The sequence below is a fragment of the Diadema antillarum genome, unplaced genomic scaffold (assembly GCF_040938485.1).
Source record: "Diadema antillarum isolate AM-2024a unplaced genomic scaffold, OU_Dant_1.0 seq00001251_RagTag, whole genome shotgun sequence".
Classification (NCBI taxonomy): domain Eukaryota; kingdom Metazoa; phylum Echinodermata; class Echinoidea; order Diadematoida; family Diadematidae; genus Diadema; species Diadema antillarum.
This window is the reverse complement of record NW_027272037.1, coordinates 594636-616092: the sequence shown is the minus strand read 5'-3', so window position 1 is coordinate 616092 and position 21457 is coordinate 594636. Positions and strand designations below refer to the sequence as shown.

General features: G+C 39.3%; 1 protein-coding gene across 1 annotated transcript; it reads right to left on the bottom strand.

Annotated features, from left to right (window-relative positions):
* Positions 1-1650: 1650 nt before the first annotated feature.
* LOC139745309 (galactose-3-O-sulfotransferase 2-like) lies at positions 1651-21178 on the bottom strand. Its single transcript, XM_071655706.1, has 2 exons — positions 21004-21178; positions 1651-2699 (listed from the first exon to the last, which is right to left on the bottom strand). The coding sequence occupies exons 1-2, from the start codon at positions 21176-21178 to the stop codon at positions 1651-1653; spliced, it is 1224 nt and encodes a 407-aa protein (XP_071511807.1).
* Between the last annotated feature and the right edge of the window lie 279 nt (positions 21179-21457).

Genomic DNA, 21457 nt, shown 5'->3' with positions numbered 1-21457 from the left:
TTACGACTTTGTATTGCTTTTATGTACTAAAGTGTATTCAAATGTCTTTATTAACGTTTTGCAATTGTATTGGAAAAGAAATAACATAAAATGAAATGTTAGAAAGATAAAACGCGCGCACAGAAACCAACCACACTATCAGCGAGAAACAGCAAGGAGAAAGAAAGAAAGAAAGATAGAAAAAAATAATGAAAGATAGAAAAAAAGAAAGAAAGAAAGAAAGAAAGGGATGAAAAAAAAACTTATTCAGCGAATTACACATCAATACCAATCACCCTCGTCGGTGTTATAGTGGCATCAGGTTTCCCCCGGAACTATATGAACTTGCAAATAGACCGTTCCATCTAGGTTTTATATTTCGCGAAGCAAGATGATTGCAATAGTTAGCAATTGTTAGCAATGGGTAATAAAAATTGGGACAGGAGAAAAACAAATTCACTCAACATAATGCACATCGCTACCATAATTACATTCACAGCAATATAAGCCATCATACTGTATATCCACGAGCGTGACAGGTGACGGGTGTTACATTATCGACATAATATATCAAAGCATTCATCGGATTTGTGTTCAGTTGCAGCTAAAGTGTGACTCCCACCTTCAAGTTTGGCAAAATTTGCACAAGAAAACAACATTTATGTCAATGGGAGCAAATCTTTAAATTAGTGCATGGTCGTGCGAATGAGTTACATGCTCAGATGCTTACACTCTGAATTTGCATTAGTGGGTATACCGGATTATCAGCGCTGCGAAGTAGGTACCTGGGGCGTGGAGTATAATGTGCAAACATATCGTAGGAGTGCACTTACGCGTGGCCATGTATCTAACCTGAACTTTCATCTTGGTTGTTGTTTCCTATGACTCGATATAGAAGCGTTGACATGTGGCACTTTGTAAAGAATGGACTGGATTTAACTATTATACAGGAATTTCAGACCAACTCTATGAGATAATTCAACTTAGTTGATAATAATAATTATTATTCTTATTCTTATAATAATAATGATAATAATAATAATAATGATAATAATAATAATAATAATGAATGACACTTATTTATAGCGCTTAATCACATGTTCACAATCATGTTCAAATGGGCAAAATTTTAAAAGGCTTCCAGCAATTCTTTAAAAAGGGAGCAAAGTTCAGAAGCTGCTTCTCACTCAAATGAGCAATTTCTACGTATAGTTCTTTCTGATATATTTGTAATATATATGAATTATATATGAATATCTTTATTCTAAGGGAGACCAAAACCCAACTATAAACACGGATTGAGTGTAAGCAGCAATATCAGTAGAATACATCAGTGAAAGTTCGAGGAAAATCAAGTCAGACAATCAATTACATAATTAGATTTTTTTTTTGAAGTTTCGATGCCATCATCGTTATGGATAAGGAGACTACTAGATTTCATGACGTCATAATGGACAGTGACATAGAGAAAATATCGAGAAAATTTAACAAATTTTTACTTTTCTAGAAAATTAAAGAGCTCTTTACGTTATACCTCTCTCAGGAAACAGGGCTTTTGTTTACTCTAATATGAGATAAATAGTGACATCCAGGGTATAATAGATTATATGACGACAAGATGGTAATATTTGAAGCAAAAAATGTCCTAGGATTTAATGTGAACGACTGAGTTTATCGATGTTTCACTCCTAATTTGATCCCTATGCTTTGGCGCTTTACCGGAACTTTGTAATCCATTTCTGAAAGATCGTGACAGAGGCTCGATGAGTTATTCATAGGAGTGAGGCGATAAACTTTTCTGAACCCTTCAGTGTAGTTCCCGAATTTACAGTCTTCTGTATACATGCTTAACATCGAGCGGAAATGTGTCAAATCATTCTGGAATTGGCTTCCGTACTCGGCAATACGTTTCCAAAGAGTCTGGTTGAAGTGCTCGTAGAGTAAAACGTCCGCCATGTTCCAGTCTCGAATCAGGGCTCGCTGTCGCTCGTTTACCATAGACTTGACGACGCGTTGGTTGAATCGGATATACAAGATATCCGAGAAGCTCCAATGCATGAGCTCCTTCAGAAGTATTAGGGATTCATCAAGGTATTCGAGGATCAGAACGAGATCGAGCTCTTTGTCGAGCGTTCTTAGAGTTTCGTTTATCGTCCTCCGATCGGTGTGAATTGCTTCGTTGTCGGTCATGTCAAACCACATGCCGTTCCTCAGGTAAAACGAACACTGGCCCTTCGACCTCCGCAGACTCGCCATGGCGTTCCTGAAGAAAGCGTCGATCTTTTGCGAACCATTCGCTCCGCGAAACCAGCGATCGCACTTGAAGAAGAAGAAAGTGGACTCCCACTGCTCTACCGGATCGCGGAAAATGGTGACGAACCTCGCGCCGGGCTTCATGAAACGCTTGAAGAACCCCAGACTGGGAAGGAAACGGGAATGTGCCGTCATGAAGTCGTAGTTGGTGTAGTTGTCGTAGTCACCGACCTTAACTCCTAGTGGTGGCAGCAATTCCCTCTGACTACTCGGAATGTGCTGCAAGAATTGTCCAACTTTGTTCCTGTCATATCTGTACATTAGGAAGGAGAGATTTCTGGAGTAGGCGTATCGGTTGAGAATGTTTCCCACAGTCGTACTTCCGGTCTTGTGCGTCTTAATGAAAACCAGGGTGGTAATTGGATCCACTTGTTGGGGTTCCGTGGGATCAAAAGGCTCCGATTGCCCTGACCGATACAGAAGAATTCTTCGAAGACCTATCGGGGCCGCGACTTGTGGTGTTACAGTATACCAGGACACTAGAAATGATGACGTCAGGGCACACACAATAAAAAATAGCTGGGAAGAAAATCAAGAAAGGAGAAAATTGAAGGATGATATCATGTAAATGTCTTTACATGTCTTTACAACAGGTAATCATCTTCTCCACAGTCGACTCCCGTTATGACGAAGTCCTCGGGACCGGCAATTATCTTTCGTTATATCGAATTTTCGTTATAAACGAACAAGATACAAAGCAGATAATGCTGGGGCCTGAATTTTTACTTCGTTGCAACCGGAATTTCGTTATAACGGGAATGCACTGAATTAATCTGACTGCATGATAAAGGAGTGGGTTGGCACATGGTCTGTTATAAATGGTCGATATAATAATGATATGGTCTATTTCCTCAGATTGGACTAATTTCCTCTAGTTTCCATCTCTTAATTCTCACAACTTTTCTCAACTATCTAAAGTCCCACTCAATTATACTTCTGCAGGTTGTTGTCTCCGCTGTAATAACTTGTCTCTTCTGTTGTGTTGTTATCCTGCCAGTCTGTGTATCATATCTTCCTGTTTTCACGTCAGCCTTGTCTCTTTAGTATATTAGCCTCCCAAAACTGTTCTTGTGCTGATTGTTTCTTTCTCAGAAAAGCCATCAAGATGGTACAACCATTGACTTTACCGCGGCTCCCTTCATATTTCGTACATTATAATATATATGTATATATATATATATATATATATATATATATATATATTTCATTTTAGTTTAATATATTCATTACAGTTTTACCGTACAGTGTATTGCAATGTTTCGTTATTGTGTTTTGCTATATTTATTTACCCTGTACATCTCTCAATGTATGGCGAACCGACATTACTCCAGTGCTTTACAAAAAACAAACAAACAAACAAACAAGAAAAGTGCTTGTTGCGTGCGTTAGATGAATAAAAAATTAAAACACAACTTGAATTCAAATTTGAATTTGAATACGTATGGTCCTAATTTTCATAATTTTCTGCTTAAATTTCTTCCACATAAACAATATGCCTCGGTCTTTCTTCCGGGTTACTATCGCGGGGGCCGTTTATTACTGCCTCAATGTCGTTGTATTGCATTTCCACACGGTGAGCACGTTGGCAGAGTAGAATCAAGTAGAAAGGATGGTAGCGCCAGTTCAACGTTTCATCAAATCCGGCCTGAACTAAGTTTCACATGTGCTTACGGAACGGTGATGCTAGAAGCGGGCACCTACGCAAATCATATTCGGTGAATATGACACGGCCTCAGGACTTTTCCATTAACTATCTATATACATGTATTACCAATAATCTATAATCGTTTAAAGGGAAGCAGTCCTGAGATTTTCACTGTACTGATAATTAAGAAGAGTAAAAAAATAACCTTTCACCAATTTATACGCGTGGACATCAAAAATTGTCTCCGTACGCGATTTTAAAAAAATAATTCCTGCAAGCGATCGTGTAAGAGCCTGCCAAAAGGTGCAACGTCATTGATGCCCTACTCTCAAGTTGACAGCCGTGCCTCAGAAAACCAGTTTAAGTGTTCAAAATAATCATATCTTATTTTTTCATAAAATGTGACAATATGTGGTTTTATTATTTCAAACAAAATATTTCAAGCTTATTTATATATACAATTAATATAAAAATAAATAGTAAACATGTATTTATGAATAACTAGGGATGACGAGCAGAACACCGCTGGAAAGAGTTGTGCATCGATGACGTATACATGACTCTCCGCCAAGACTTGCTCATTTGCAGAGTCACACTTTTTTAACCGAAATGTACGAGCTTATTTGGTGATTTGAAAGCTTGTTTTTGATGAAAGTAGTTCATTGGAGGTACCAACAACAACATATATTTTTAAATTTCGTGAGGACTGCGTCCCTTTAATCAACACTAATTGATGTCCTTTCTTATCAAAGAGGATGGCATGCTTCCTTCGCATACTTTTGTTGCGTAAAACAATAACCCAACTCTTGAATTTCTTTCATAAAGGAGAAGTGGTTGTAGTTGATAAATCAGTGATCAAAATTAGTGATTCTTGATATATATTTCCAAAAATTGCATGGGCGAATCATAAGTTAATGACGTACATCTTTACCTAAGTAATTGCGGGAAAAAAATACTCTTCATTGGAAATAAGTGAAACTTTTTTTCCTAACTCTAAGTTTGATTTTCTTCAAAGTTATTAAATCTGGATGTCTGTTCTTGCTCTCCTTATGAACCTGACAATCATGGTTGACGATTGCAGCAATTAAGCCATATTTTCACGGGTAAAAAACTTGACCCTACCTTTGCTTACAGTGGTATGCCAGTGGTGATTTTTTTTTTTTTTTTTTTTTGGGGGGGGGAGGTGGGGTGGATAGCATATTGCCACTCGCTTTGTACTTCTGAATGAAATAATTGTGTGTGTGTGTGTGTATGTGTGCGTGTGTGTGTGTGTGTGTTCAGCAGAGTATGCATTTTTGTGCATTGCTGAAATTAGAAAATGTGAAGAGAAGTATTCAAGAAAAAACAAGAAGAACTTGGCGGTTTGTAAGTTTAGGAGTTTAGTCAGCTTTGCATTCGTTCAATTTCGAGCAAATTTGAATGATCACAGAGATCAACACTCAATTCAAAAAGCTAACTATAGTTCATTTCATGATTTTCACACATAAACGTTCAACGTTGAGAAATTGAAATCCACGAATAAGCAAGCACTTACACCATTTCGGCACTGGTTTTCGTTACTGCGTATTTATGTTTTCTTTTTAGTTATTATTTTGAAGCACTTCAGCTGTTTGAATAAATAAGGCGCACTTTATGACCCTTGAAATATGACCTTGGCCCTACAGTGACACTTCTCAATCCTCTTTAACCGCCATCGAAGCAACAGCTCTTTCAGATTTATACACGACTGTGGCGCCGGCTGAAGGAGAGTACAAGATGATTGTCTCGAACACGGACATTGATGCATTTAACAATTCAAAGAAATATTTTTCAGGTGTTCATATAATTCTAATTATTCACATTCACATGGTTACCGGAGGCACCACATCATACTGAGCAATGATTGGCGCTCTAGATCATACTATACACGTCATCTGTAAATTTCAGACAGACACTATACAGGACATTGACAAGACTTACAACGCACGGACCCTCAGACACGACACAAAATCATGGATGGGGACTCCAAAATCGAGTCCAAAACAAGACCAGCAAACACGTTGCACAGTGCAATGACATTCATCGCACAGATAGATGCACATATGACAACGCTACTCAACTAAATACAGTGATGAGTAATGACTCTAAAGTCCCCCCCCCCCAAAAAAAAAAAGAAAATAAGTAAATAAAGAAATCAGCAAACCCAGACTCAGTTGTAATAAAACTGACCTCACCTTTTTCGATTCCATATCTCCCTGTGCAGTTCTCACTCAGTTTTAGTTATGTGGGATAAACGACATTTGCACATGAAGCTCGTGCAATTAGCAAGAAAACAAAAACTCGATTGTGCTCGCGATCACCTACCACCACTCTGGTTTGACACGTAGTAGCTCTTTGTGTCGTTCGTGGCAGACCCCGAGCTGGTGTGGGTGACGTCATTTTATTTTCCTCAGTGAGTGTGAGTGTGTATGTGTGTATGTGTGTGTGTGTGTGTGTGTGTGTGTGTGTGTGTGTGTGTGCTTGTGTTGTCTCCCCTGGATGATGCAAGTAGCTCGTTGGAATACTTTGTAATAGACATGCGCAAGTCATGCGCAAGCGTGTAACAGTAAATCTGTACTCTCCCTGTAGAGACTCCTTGTCTGAAGTATGTGTATCTAAATAACGATTATTTACATGTGTGAGATTTTAAAGAAAGCGTGTTGATATGATTCCCTAAACGGGTGTTTGAAGGGATCAGAAGTAAATACACGTGTACGCATAAAAACCCAATCCACATGAGCGATTAGGCAAATAAGGCCCATCATGAGTCCGTCAGTATAGACTAACAAGGTTCATGAGCCACTGATGTCTTGGCAAAACAGGCCAATGAGTCCGAAACGAAAGCAAACAAGGCCCACGAGACCGACAAAATATCTTGTGGATTATTGTGCCGGTCTCGTAAGCCTTTTTTTTTTGCCTAGCCTCCGACTCATGGTCCTTATTTGCCTGGTGTCGAACTCATGGACTACATGGCTTGTGGGCTGTATGATTCGTGGGCTGTATGACTCGTGCCTGTCGAGTTCGTGACGTGCACCAGGGAGGTGCTTCCCACCTTCTATGCGTGCACCCTTTGAATTGCATCCCGTCTCGATTTTTTGTTGTTGAAAGGCTTGCATATCTACTTTAAAGTACATTGTAATTAAATATGTCATATGCATGAAGAACGACGAGTTATCCCTATGTCGCAGTAAATTAAATCTATACAAAATCTATAATACGCCCATACAACGACGCAAACAATGTGTACTAAACGGTGAGGTAATATTGTGGACATACAGGGCGAGATATGAAACAATCTGTATTCATATTTGTATGTGATTATGTCCATGTAGATTAATGGAGTTGCACGTTCAGGTAATTATATCGAATAAAAAAAAAAAACATTTCTAAAGGCAACAGCTGCATACCAGTACATGAGTTCGCTACAGATAATATGGTACTTCAAAAACTCCTCGAACTTGATGTCCAAAGTACATTGAGCGAACTCAACGATGCTATGAAGAGCGCCATCTGTGGTTTTGAGCATAGCTTCAGGTGAAAAAAAAAAAAAAAAAACATAAGAAAGGAGCCAAGACCTTTTTGACGTTTTGTCCTGATTATTTCAATGAATTATATGATTATTTCACTTGTAACAAGAGATTTATGTATCTTGCAATAGCGGATCATGTCAGATAAAACTCGGAAAAGGAAACGTTGATTTGTATGAATGCTCTGAATGAGCTCGCGAATCTAACAATTATCGTGTTCTCTGTCTTTCCTCAGAATGGTGAAACGGGATAATGTTCCTGATAACATTCCGCCTTTTCTACCCCAGACTTTGTTTGACTTTGATGTAAAAGAAAAAAAAAGATAAGGTATCATTGACTGTAAGGAACAACGGAAATGAGAAACTGACAGCGCTATACAGTTTTACTTGGTTTCGCGTGATGCACGTTACGAATTCGGCACTCACGAACCATACAGCCCACGGGTCATTGTATACAGCCCACAAGTTATACAGCCCACGAGTCATAAAGCCCATGAGTTCGACACTAAGCAAACAAGGCCCACAAGACCGACACATTAAGCCCAGTGTTGTAATATCGAACTAGTGGGCTGTTTTTACCTACTAGTGTCGAACTCATGAGCCTTATTTTTGTCCATACTGTCGAATTCATATGCACGGGCTGTATGACTCGTGGATCTTGGTCTCGTGGGATGACCCTAATATTTCACAACCCAAAGATATCGTTCAAAATCAAATGACATACGCAAATTAAATGAAATACTAATGTCATCTTATTATAAATCTCGAATTGTTCTCGACATGAAGACGTTTTGATCTTTTAATAATTTGAGCTATCCCATTAACAGTGATTAAAGAGAAATAATCCCGACTTAATCATTAGAATCTTTGTTTAACTACAAAAAATGAAAGCCCAAAGAGGAATAATGAGGTGATAACTTCACCTCATCCGATTTACTTCAAATTCGTTTAATATTTCATTATTTTTTGTGAAAGGAAGCCTAATTTTTCAAGACATCCCAACTGACTTTTTATTTGGGTAATACAGTATACTCCCTATAAATAAAGTCTATCCAACACGCACCCGCAATAACATTCATTTATATAACGCAAGAATTCTAATGGCGTCCTAATCATCAGGGAACTACGGACCTGATGTATGGAATGCTCTACCTCACTATCTTGGGCAATTTATATTTTTCTAAAAACCATTTTAAGAAATCAAAGGAAAATTAATGATGATATATGCTTCGTTTTTTTCATAAACAAATTCAGAAAATATATCATGAACTAAAGTGTAGTATTTACAACTACAATAGACACGCATATCTTGTTCGTTTTAAGCATAACCATACTAATCATTTTCTTTTTTTTTCTTGAACAAAATCACACCAGGGTCCCGTTTAATCAAAAGATATAATCGATTATAAATTTCCTTACCTCACAGGTTGCCGTAGACGTATGGTGGAAATCAACTATAATTAATTATAACTCTTCATAAAACAGGGTCCTGGTCATTCGAGAATCCCCCCCCCCCCCCTCCTACCCCGCACCCTGTTTCCCTTCTTCAATATGTAAATCCTAGAGATTAGCTTTTTAGTCGCTTTGTCATGAGGAATTGGCTATCAGCTCATAAAGCATCTTCATGTAGACAAGTTTTTGTGACGGTCCCTGTAACATGGAACATGAAATTATCATTGGAGAGAAATATGCAACCATTTACTGTATTATGTATCTGATTGATTTCTCGAATTTGTTGGTAAAACTTATTTTTTTTAGACTTTCACCAAATCTCTGTACTGTTGTATTTTCGTTTGTATACATCGTATTCTTGAAAGAATAGGCCTAAGTGGCAGAAAGAAATGAAATTTAAATTGAAAATTGGAATAAAGTCAAATGAAACGTAGATCAAAGTCTAACACATGCAAATGATTATCAAGAGACACAAGAGTTAAAACAAAAAAAAAAACATGTAAAATACACGAAAGTTGCAGTATCATTCACGTTTCATGCTGTAATCAGACCAACTTATTTCACTCCAACTCTAGAATGTGTAAGGGAGGGGTTTTTTCTGCTCAAATTCCGCTCAGAGGTTCTTGAAAGAATTTAAGAATTGATTCTTCACACCAAAATTTCACGTGTTTTGTGAATCTACTCCAAACAAAACGTAGTCCTCTTAAACCTGAAACAAAAAAGCGTGTCTGGCCTCAAAATGAGATGAGTTTTGTAAAGGAATCCACCCTCATCAACGACACCTGAAGTTCTTTACAGGCTCACATGGCTTATTTTTATAACATTTTTTTCCAGATTTAAATTTTGTATCTCGGTAAGATAAAGCAATGATGGGGCTCTGGCTGGCCCGAGTTATGAAACTTGGAGTAGTGTTATATCTGTTTAGTTTTGTTTGAGTTGTTACTTTCCAATTACTAGAGCCTTTAGGGTGCGTGCAACCGAACTAAGTATTGATTATAATTAGCGTCAAGTTTTTCGATTACGCTTGGATAAGGTGGTATCCTTAACGATGCCAATGACAATTTCAGACCTCGGTTCTGGGGCGGTTAGTCGCACTGTGTGAAGGGTCGCTAAGAACTTGTTCCAGGAATGGAACGCGCTGAAATAGAAAGACAAGCTCAGAAAAAGAAACATTGATCTGCGAGGATTTGAGGAAAAAAAAACCGATGTGAAGATATCACACAAGCACACATCATATACAGCGAGGGACTCTATCATTTGTGTGCTGTTGTTTTTAAATAGGAAATGCTATAATACCTGTTCGTCACTCTTGGAAAATTTCCGGAAATTGTCAAGTTGAAATCACATTTCTCATAGATTCAGAACCAATATCATCTGACAGAGCGATACTTTGAACGACGTGAGGAGGAGACTCGATTTTTGAAGGTTTGAGTTTGGATCTGCGATTTGATCTTGTTATTGGGGGAAGACAAAACAAAACGAGTACTAGTAAGTGTACGCAAGGGTGAATAAGCCAGTTCGGGGTTCCACTTTGAGCATGAGCAGAAAAAGGTCAATCGTACCAGCAGAGCATGTTGGTTATTAAATTCACTGAGATTCAAAGAGATTGTGAATACATTCAATGAAAAATAATGAAATGGATGCTTTCCAAAATGCCAATGGAAGGATCATTCTGGTCACCTGTTCTACACAAGTTCATCCTTTGTTTGAACATGACTGATGAATTCCATAAATTGTTACGTTGGGCGAGCTTATGCCTTCTGTCGCTTGAAACTAGTGGAGTGCCTAATGAACTGAGAAAGAAGAAAGGTCATTTGTACCCATGTGCCCATGAGCTAACCCCGAACTGGCTAATTGGGGACTACAGAAAAGATGATTGTGATGTATTCGTTCTTTCTAGCGCGCGCACTGCGAACTCAGTCGTCGATTGCCTCAGGTTGGTCGGCGAGGGCTCACTTCTTCGCGTCAGTTGTCACCTCTGTAATCCACGGCCGCCACCAGCGGCATGTATTACAAGCAAAACTTCTCCAACGATCACTGGAATTTCGGGCAGCCGACAACCATATCCCTTCAGAATTTCCTCAAATATTTACCCTATTTATCGGAGATCATGGAAGTTATGACTGCAATTCTAGTGATGTCCGACCGAGCGAGATAGAATCGCATGTTGTGCGCTGGGAAATTCGGAAGGAAAGTTTTCGCGTCCACGTTCTCTGGAGAGCTGAGTCGGTGTACGTATAGCCCCTGTGAGGGTAGATGTGTTTTTCGGACAAAGGGAAACTGGGTTCAGGCGCTGTAGAAGCGGGTAAAACCGGTCGTGGGAGATGACATGTTCTAAAGGGGAGATGGCTTGTTCTGAAGGGAGATGCGAGGAAGAGAAAATACCTGACATATTTTAATAAATGCTGCAATGGAAATATAATAACAGAATGAAAAAGAAGTAAAGAAAAAGAAGTAAGAAAAAGAGTTAAAAAGACAAGAAGATGGGGATATGAAAAATGAGGGAAAAAATGTTGAAAAGATGTGAAAGCAAAGGGAGAACAAAGAGAAAAAGTAGAGGGAAAAAGATGCAAAAAACTTGGATGGAATGACGTCATCGATGACGAAATCAACGAGTACTATATATCAACTTGCCTGTCAATCCTACCCTTTTTTTCTGAAGAGATGGGATAGAACAATATACCCTACATAGAAACTCAATCGAAGTGACCGTAAATATGAATCGAATGTTCAAGAAGATGATACAGGAATAAATGCCCATTAATTAAAACAAATGTAATGAGCTTCGCTATCGTACGATAATAATTTGAAAAAAAAAAATAGCGTTTGCACCCCCTCTTATTTATTCGTATCACCACAACGTCAAAGTTCTGTCTTCAAAGATATATAGGGAAAGAGAGAGAGAAGGGAGAGAGAGAGAGAGAGGGATATACAAAAAAAAAAAAGCTGTTGGAATTCCTGTAGATAAAATGTATTTAATTGACAATGGAGATAGATAGATAGATAGATAGATAGATAGATAGATAGATAAACAATGAATGAATATAAGTAAGTAAATAGATCAATAGATGAAATAAATAAATATGTATTATTCATACGAGGCAGACAGAGATAAGATCTTGCACAATATCTCTCGCGAAATATACACTATTTATATACTATAGTGCGTAGACTTTGATACAGTCATGATTCCTGGGTGGTTTGAACAGAAAGAAAAGGGGCGGGCAGTCCCCATGACCCCCTGGTCGAGGTAAATGTCCCGCCATATTTCGCAAGTTGAAACACGAGTCAGGTGTAATATCTTGTTGTGATTTGTCTGAAGTAATCCGCGAGCTCTCGGATCGGGCGAGGAGTGTTGACAGAGCCGACGTTCCCCGGGGGTGAGGTTGTCGGGCCACTGAAATCTCCCCTTGCCCTGGTGCAACACGGTGCAGCTTTTCATTCGATGTTACCACGTAGTCAGATGAACATTATTTTGACGGGCCTCGTGAATGTCATGTTGTGTAGTGAACTAATCAACATCGCTTTTATCATTAATTGAGCTGACTCCTCAATTTTTGAAGTTCAATGTCAGTTTTTTCTCTCCATCAAAAGCTACTCAGCATAATATAGGCCATACTTTGTTTGTAGCGTTCAAGAACGCGCGCGCAACTAAACACCTACACACACATAGCCACATGTAGCACTCACGCACACACACATATGCACAAACACACACTTTCAGAAAATTAAATGAAATGAAAATTTTGATTTATGAATGTCAGAATTAATGATGTGTGAGTTTGAAAAATCTACGATTTTCGATTTGACTGTGGGAAGATGTAACTGTTTTGCGGTTTCAAGCACTTATGCCACTCTGAACTTTCGTGAGCGTAAAAAACATGAAGAAATAATCTTAAGGGCTTTTTACACTTGTGTTTCTTAACCCCGGACTTTCTCTGACCCAGGACTATCGTTAGTCCCGTACCAATTTTTTAAGCTTTTTACACTCGCCAATTAGTCCCGTACTATCTCTTGTCCGGGGCTAAGGAGAAAACTGACCTTTTTACACTCGTATTTCTTTATAGCCCCGGACTTTCCAAACCACATGAATATTCATAATTACGCTGTGTACTGTACACGTACACGCACGCACCGGCAGCACTTGATTACCTCGTTTCTGATTGGTCAGTGAGGGTCGGACTTCGTCTCCGTCGCTTAGCCCAGGATTATTTTTTCGTTCTGTTTACACTCACTTGCTTGGCACCGCAATTGCGGTGCTAACCCCTGCTATTTTGCAGGGCCAGATAGTACCGTACTATCGGTGGGGCTAGCCCACTTTGGCAAAAACGAGTGTAAACAGAAAGTGGGCTAAGGATAGTCCCGTACCAACGGTGGGGCTAAGGCCCCCCCCCCCTTAGCCCCACCGTTGGTCCGGGGCTAAGCAAAAATTTACAAGTGTAAAAAGCCTATTAGCCATTTTTTTCCTTCATAAACTTTTTATCTTTATGTTTCCTCCTTCCTCATAATAGCCTTCTTCTTTTGTGCTGTTCTTGTATTCTCGTTTCTTATTTGCTCCACTTTTCGCCTTTTTTCACTATAAATCACCTTCTAGCAGTTTTCATTTTTCGTCTTGGCTTCTCTTGCCATTAAAAAAATAAATAACGGCAACTCCGTGCATCGTTTAGATAGTCAATACACGTGTTTCAAGCACAAACAGTACTCGCATTAAAAAACCATGATAGAGATTCTCATACCTGTCATTTTTATTTATTTATTTATTTATTTTTTTTTTTTTTTGGGGGGGGGGAATAGTTGTTCGACTGCTGTCAATACCACAAGTAAAGCATGCCCTCAATGATTCCGTGGACAAGTTTACATCAACTCCGTCTAAATCGCAAGAAACAGTTAAAGCGTTTTGAATGCATTGAGTTTGAGTAACTGTCTTCTAATAAGCAGGGCCACTATGAGAGACAGAGAAAAAAAAATGATAACCGAAATAAAACAAAGTAAAACATGTCGTTTGTGGAATACACTGGGACTGTTGTCGCCTCGGCATTTTGAACGACACCCCCAAAAATGCGTGTTTTTTGTTGTAACACCATACATTGGCGCGCCGACGGTAATACCTGTAAACATTGAACCTCGGTTCGTTTACACCGAGGTCACCCGAAAGGGCGCGGACTACCCGATGGAATATCGATCACATAAATTCATCAAATTGTTGCAGATCTGACTCTGCTTGCGTGTAGGAACCTATGTCCTTTGTTTAACCAAGGACTTATATATATATATATATATATATATATATATATATATCCTTTGTTTTACTCATCAAGCCCTAGTAACCACATTTTCTATAGTTTCGTGCTGTTATCTTTTTATCATTTTTGTTTAATTCGTTTGTAATTAATATTGTTTAATTCACATCGCTCTTTTTGTTTTGATTTTTCAACACCTGGTTATAAAAGGCATAAATCACTAATTTCAGCTGGGCTTTTATTCATTTTATTAGTTTTTATATATGATTTTATATTCATATTATTTGGAGGGGATTTTTGGCTTATATACAGGTCCTTGATGTGAAACAGCATTCACTTGCTGATCTTGCAATGAAAATAATGTAGTTGAAATGAATTGAGAAAAAAATAAAGAAATATATATATCACACGTAACATGACATTCTTTGTTTTGTAGAATTCGTTAAAGGCCTTTTAACCGCAAGATGTTTATCTGATTCTTAAATTGCAACACACTTTTGAAGATTAAAGTCTCCTTCTACTGTTGTGCGGATTTGATGAACTTAACCACTTTCATCAAAACTTTCTCCAATTTAAGATGTAATGCAGTAAAATCAAGAGTTGCCGATTTAATGATGATAAGATGAGCATTTCTGCATCAACATTTCCCCACGTATGATGGGTTAAAAGAGCAAAGCCGCATAGCAGTAAGTGGGCAATTGGACTGGTGGAATATCTACAATGTACGTGAGAATCAAAAAACAAGGCTCATATAGATTCATTTCATATGCAAACATAAATGTCTTATGATAAGTATGTTATAGTATATCGCTCCTTTGTCATTTTGGTTACGTTTTGTTAAAAGAAAGAAATCATCTACAACTGGAGGAAGACGGACTATAAAAGCAAGGACATCAAGAAAAAGCCTTGGAAAATCAGCACCACTTTGTTTATAACAATGCATTGCTGCAAAAGAACCGTGAGTTGAGGAGCCTCTTCGAGGTCCACAGTATATTTCTTCGGTTCTGCATGCTAATAAGTTGACTGACTGCAGATCGACAGTCGAATAGGGGCACATCGGGGCACATCGTGCACTTTTCAGCTCTCTGAACGGGGTGACAGCGTGACAAGATCGTGTAGATCGTTCAGAGCGTAGATACAGCGTGCATCGATCGGATAACATCGGCAACATCGCACTGACAGCGTAGCTACATCGTTCTAAAGCGTAACTGCAGCGGCAGAGATTGTAATGCCTCATTCCCCATCATCGTAAAGTAAGAGCGTAGAAAACACGTGGTAGTCGTAACTGCAGCGTACATAGAGCGTTCTAACATCGTACTGTGTCCAGATCGGCTCAGGTTTTACCCGATCCTTCCCGATCTGAGAAAATCGTCAAATCGTAGCGAGAACGGCATAGTGGGACAGGGGCTTTGGATTACTTCCCGTTCTTGTGCCGATGTTATTACGCTCAGAAAGACCTTGTTACGCTCATCCCGCGGTGTTTACGCTGTCACTACGCTCTCACCGCTTGCCATACGATTCAAAATAGGTCAATTTTGATTGGGGAGATCGGGAAGAAATTTTGAACAGGTTCAAAGTTTCTTCCCGCTCCAACCCCGACTTCCAAACGTTGCAACTACGATGCTTCCGATCCCCGTACGCTTTTGCCGGGGTCCAGATCGTGATAGTGGAACGGGGGCTATCGTTTGCTTTAAAAATTAAGAAACCTACTCCCCAACCTACACCTGCCAGCCAACAACAACGACGAAGACGACGACGACGACGACAACAACAACAACAACAACAACACAAAAATCCACACCAACAACAGAACACAACAAACAAGCAAGCAAGTAAGCAAACAAACGAAATCAGACATAACTAGATCTGTCGTCTTTGGGACATGATACATATATGGTATAAGTTTGAAATTGATAGGCAGAGGACTTTCTGAGCTAACCTCTACACAACTTTTGAGGAGAAATAAGAAGAAGAAGAAGAAGAAGAAGAAGAAGAAGAAGAAATAATCCGTACAAAAACAGAAGGTGATCCGAGAGGATACTCGGATCACCTAATAAAGAAATTAACCAAGACACGTGCATGTAAAGCCGCACACGCGAAGTGCGAATTATATTGCTTCGGAATGTACTCCCTCAGTGCCCATTAAAACGTGCTTCTATTTGTGTTCGAATTCTCCTAGTAATACTACTCATTAAGGAAAACACAACATTTCTATTATTTTGTTCCTTTTTTGCACCGTTTTGCTTCTGATTTTGGATCTTTCTTTTGAGGAAGGTTTCAAAGGAACTTGGTTTCATCCTGCCTGTTGTCTCAGGTAGAACTTCAGTAAATTAAATTTTCATGAAGAATGGTTTGCTACAGGCTATTATTCTTTGTGCGTGTATCCAATGCTTTCGTCAGAGTGTCATTTTAGCCACAGGTATAAATACTGAAGTTGGAGACCTTTTTATTTTCGGTAATGAGTTTGTTTTGTTTATTTTTATTTTTGTTTTCTTCTGTCATGAAAGCACGCGCGAACATGCTTTATACTCAAGCCACAAAATGTATCAAGCAGATCATCCTGATATGGGAAAGTTAATCATATGTGTCATAAAGGTGTCTGTTAAAGTAACTGATACGCACGCGATGAACTCGCTTGTACAGGTTCAAGGTTATCGCGATGCATTTTACGCGCGCAAAGTAAAAGCGTGAAACGATTCCGCTTTATTGTGAACGTTGTGATAGTAAGTAATTAATTTCATTCGTGCCCTTTCGGAGCTTCTCACGCGACGAACCTGACATCCTTTTATTTCCCTCTCAAAAACATGCGTGACGTTACGCCACTGAGTAGTTTATCTATGTCATAGGTTGTTGTCCTTATTGTCGTTTTCTCTATGATTTCTTAGGGCTTATACATTATTGTCACTTTTTTTCTCGTTCTCGAAGTTTTCCATCTTTATGATATACGTATGTATAGTTATGATGCCATATTATGATATGAAACAGAGACCTTCCGCGTAATGATCCGAGAGTTAAAAAAAAAACGGAGAAAGAAAAAAAAAAAGACCTTCACTCTTGGCAAGTTTATCGAAAGTGACGGTTAATTCGCTGGAAGAGAGCCAGTAGAAGTAATCCTCATTACAAACTTCATGGAATTCGTGGAATCGATTCTCAGCTGATGACTTTTCATCCGGTAATCATATACAGAAAGGTCATCCTCCGGTAATCTCACTCAGATAGAAAAGAATATATCCATAATATAGACACGTTAATTCTATATATACAATTTTATATATGATACATACTGTCGTGTTAAAGTTGCACATTTATATGAAATATATGCAAAAGTGGCTTAGTAATCTCTGTATACATTACAATAGCGTCATTTCGTAATATAGCAATTCCATGTTCAATATGCCAAGCTAGTGAGAGAAAGAGAGAGAGAGAGAGAGAGAGAGAAAAGAGGGATAGAGAGAGATGGAGAGAAAGAAGATAAAGAAATATCATTTGAAGGTGAGATAGTATGGGAAATTCTGTCACCTTGTCATTTTCAAGAAGAATAGTATACCTTTACCAGAAAGAACCCCCCCCCCCCCCAAAAAAAAAAGAGCCTTCCCGTCAGTTTGTTGCGTTGAAAATATCGACTCTCATGCTACATTCCGATAGGCTCTTTGGCGTGCCTCCATTAGCAACAACACGCCGTTGCCAAGGGCAACAAGGTCCTGGAAGAAGTATGCATCACGCGACGAGGAAAACGCACGAAATGTACACCAGACGGCACACCGGGCGCAGACGGTCACAGCACTGACATTCACAAGTAAAAGAGAGCCATAAGAAAACTCCCTGTTTCCTCGTATTTGTATTTCATTTATTGTCGCAATGTCATAATAATTATCCTGCGTGTAATCTTTGCTGTCAAGATGACGCGTCACCATCGTGTGTCCGAAGACTCGTGAAACTTGTTGCAGCCAGGCCCCCCCCCCCCCCCCATGACTCAGATCTGCTATAATAAGAAACCACTCAATGTACAGTTTCGTTCTTCTTGACAACGTGTTTCACACAGAACAACCCGTTTCAGGTCATGAAATGAGATTGCTTAAGACTGCGGATAAGTTTCCTGACGGCACATTATGTAAGAAACTGTGCCATATATGCAAGTTTAGATCTCCATTTTTTGCGAGTACATGGTTCATTAAGTAAGAAAACCATACGCACAAAACACAAACTACTATTACCATGGACCTTGTAGGTCCATGCTATTACCATGTAATGAATGACATTAGCATATTTTTGAGCTTGGATCCTGGAAAATATCTGCAATATCAAGTTCCATAGCTAACATCGCTAACTATTGGTAACTATTCCCGTCGCATTCAAGGAAGAAAGAATGCGATCTTTAAATACTAAAGTTTTAAAAAAAATTCTGCAAGGAAACAGAACAACTCTCCTCTTGAAAGAAAGATATTATTCAGAGGGGTGAAGGCTCAGGTTTGAGTTTCTTCAGTTTGTCTCCCTCATTTGTTAAGATCGCAACTGCTGATCTGTAAATTTTTTTTTCCCAACATGTTTGTTAATCTACAGATCAGCAGTTGCGATCTTAACAAATTTTCATTTGTAGAGGGAGACAAACTAAAGAAACTCAAACCTGAACTCTCCTCTTGTTTTCATTCAACAATACCCCTGGTTTGCATCAGGTGACAGAAAAGGGGAAAACATTATCGCCAGCATCAGCTCTACCTCGTTCTTTCTTATTACTTTGTTGAAGAGCAAAGGGTTAGGTTGAGCAAAATTTGAGAGGTGTTTGAACTCGCGGTGAATGTCCCTTCTCCTCTGGGCCTTGCTATACTTCCTTTCCCGGTCAGTATTCCAGGAGCAGTGGTAAGTCAAATCTCTTTAAACCTCCTGAAATTAGGCAACAAATACTTGCACGCTATTCTCTGTAGAAGCAATCTGTCCACAAAGACGCAAATGATTCATAAAGAGTGTCAACTTCTTCATCTTTCCCTGAGCGTTTCAAGCCGCTGTGATCCCCCTCTTTATACCAGTTGTCATGGAGACAGGAATATACCAGTCGAGAATGTGTCGCTTCCAAAGCAGCTGGAAAACACGTGAAGCGCTCTTCGAGACTGACAGTCAAAACCAACGACTTCCCGTTTCAACTCCAGTGATATCATTGCATTGAATGCAATTCTACTTGTTGTTTTTTTATTTGTGTTACTAAGCTCAATTTGTTTTTTTTTTTCTCTGAGAGACATTTGTAACAAAATGAAGTATGCAATAAACTGTTCGACAGGTTTGAATGAACATTTATGATTACTTCCATTTTATCTTCTTTTAAAGAAGTTCGTAAAGAACTCGACGCAATTCATTCGAATAGTACCCTCTGCTACAAGGGATCAGAACCATCACTGGTCATCGGGCTGAAGCTCGGTTAATAGTTTGTTGGATATGACGCCTGTGTAGCAATCAGAAGATTGCCACGATTGCCACGATTTTTATCAAGACTATTACTCTTAACACTGGATAATTGGTTTGTATTTACGTCGATGAAGGGCAATTTGTCAATAAGTTGCAATAAAAACAACTCGTCGTAAGAATCATTAAAATGAATATCACCATTTTCGTTTCCACATTTCTTATATGTTTTATCACGTTCGAAGAGTAAATGAAGTGAAGATAAATAAAATGAAGGAAATGCCTATAGCAATATTATTTTCAGCAACAATAATACTAGTAGCAGCAGTGGTAGTTTAAGTGATCGTCGTATAAACAAACTATTTTCATCATAACAAACATCTGTGTAATTGCCACGATTGATTACTGCGAGCCGAAACATTACTTCGGTTCTGATGCAGTAAGGAAGATTAAAGTAGCTTTATCAGATAAAGTACTTGATTGGTGTCACCACCTTGTTATGGTCAAACACGTCAAGTCAGAGCGACTGAAATCGCGGCTAACCGCTCCCGGCCGTCGAAGGGAGTTCCTCTAACATGAATGATGCTATGTACTCCCCTCCGTATCTCCTCCGGAAAGCGTATGGTGTGGTGCCTCGGCGACCGCCATGTAGCCTCAAAACTATGCCACAACGCCAGACAAAATTTCCCTCGATCTTAATTCAATTAACAGTCATTGCTGTCGTGCACCCCGTTCGACCCGTGAAGCATCATTGATGATGACAATCGAGGGAAGAAGACGCAATAACAAACATTTAAAACACAACAAACAATCAAAAACAAAAGCGAGGGGGTGGAAAAGCAACCCGCAACCCTACGACAGATGCCACGCCGCCGCTGCTCTGCACGGATGGGGTGAGGATTGGGTTGAGCGCCCCCGCTCCAAGCTTAAAGTACAATTCCACTTCTGAGATGAAAATAGCATCACCTCGTCCAATTGGCAATGTAATTGAAACTAATTTCACTGTTCTATAAAAATCAAAAGAAACAAACAAACAAAAAACACAACAACCCCAAAGCGCTAAAATAGGAAATAAATAAACCAACATGTTATACATTCTTATTTCAGTTCGGAATTACATGATATCTCTACCATTCTGTGTGGTTGATTTCATATTTTATCAATAACATAAATAGGGTGGGTAGTGAATTGCAGCAAAAACCTTTAATACAAATATACATAGTACACACAATCAAACTTGCCTTTCAATCTATCTATTTATCTCAGGATAGCTTGTGTCTAGCTGGCATAATAAATAGGGAAGGAAAAGAAAGGAAGAAAGAAAAAGAAAGAAAGGAAGAAAGAAAGAAAGAATGAAACACCCTCCCATGAAAACTCCGACAATAATACGCCATATGACGTGACGTGTTATCGTACGGCTCATCGCTTCACGAGACCTCTGGTGTCGTATGGCCGAGATAAAAGGCGGGCCGAGCCGGCAGCGGAATCCTCGGCTCGTCGAGAGGGGAGACAATTCGACATTGGTTGCATTCCGCGGGGGACACCTGAGCGTAGCCGTCGAGGGGTTCCCGCCACCATACCACTGGGATAACCTTTTTCAGCTGACGACATCGGACTCAACCCCGGCGCTGTTGTCGTATAGGCGCAGTGGTGCGGGCGGAGAAGTGCAGAGTTCACGGACAAACAGCCTATATGCGGGGGATATCATACCGTTTGGAAGCTATACTGGGACGTCACTACAAGCATCAAATAACCCGCTCAGGCCTCTCCGAGTGATTATTGATACATCAAATCAAATCAAATCAGACAGACAACTTTGATCGATAAGTGCTCTAGGAAAGTGCATTGAATTCTGGCTCATTCACCTGCATATAGGCTCAAAGTGATGCA

Excerpts from the sequence above, each read along its gene's own strand:
- LOC139745309 (XM_071655706.1), bottom strand. The coding sequence starts at position 21,178 with ATGTCGTCAGCTGAAAAAGGTTATCCCAGTGGTATGGTGGCGGGAACC. Across the intron at positions 2,700-21,003 it reads TCGGCCATACGACACCAGAG|GGCAATCGGAGCCTTTTGAT; the intron begins GTCTCGTGAAGC and ends TGTATCGGTCAG.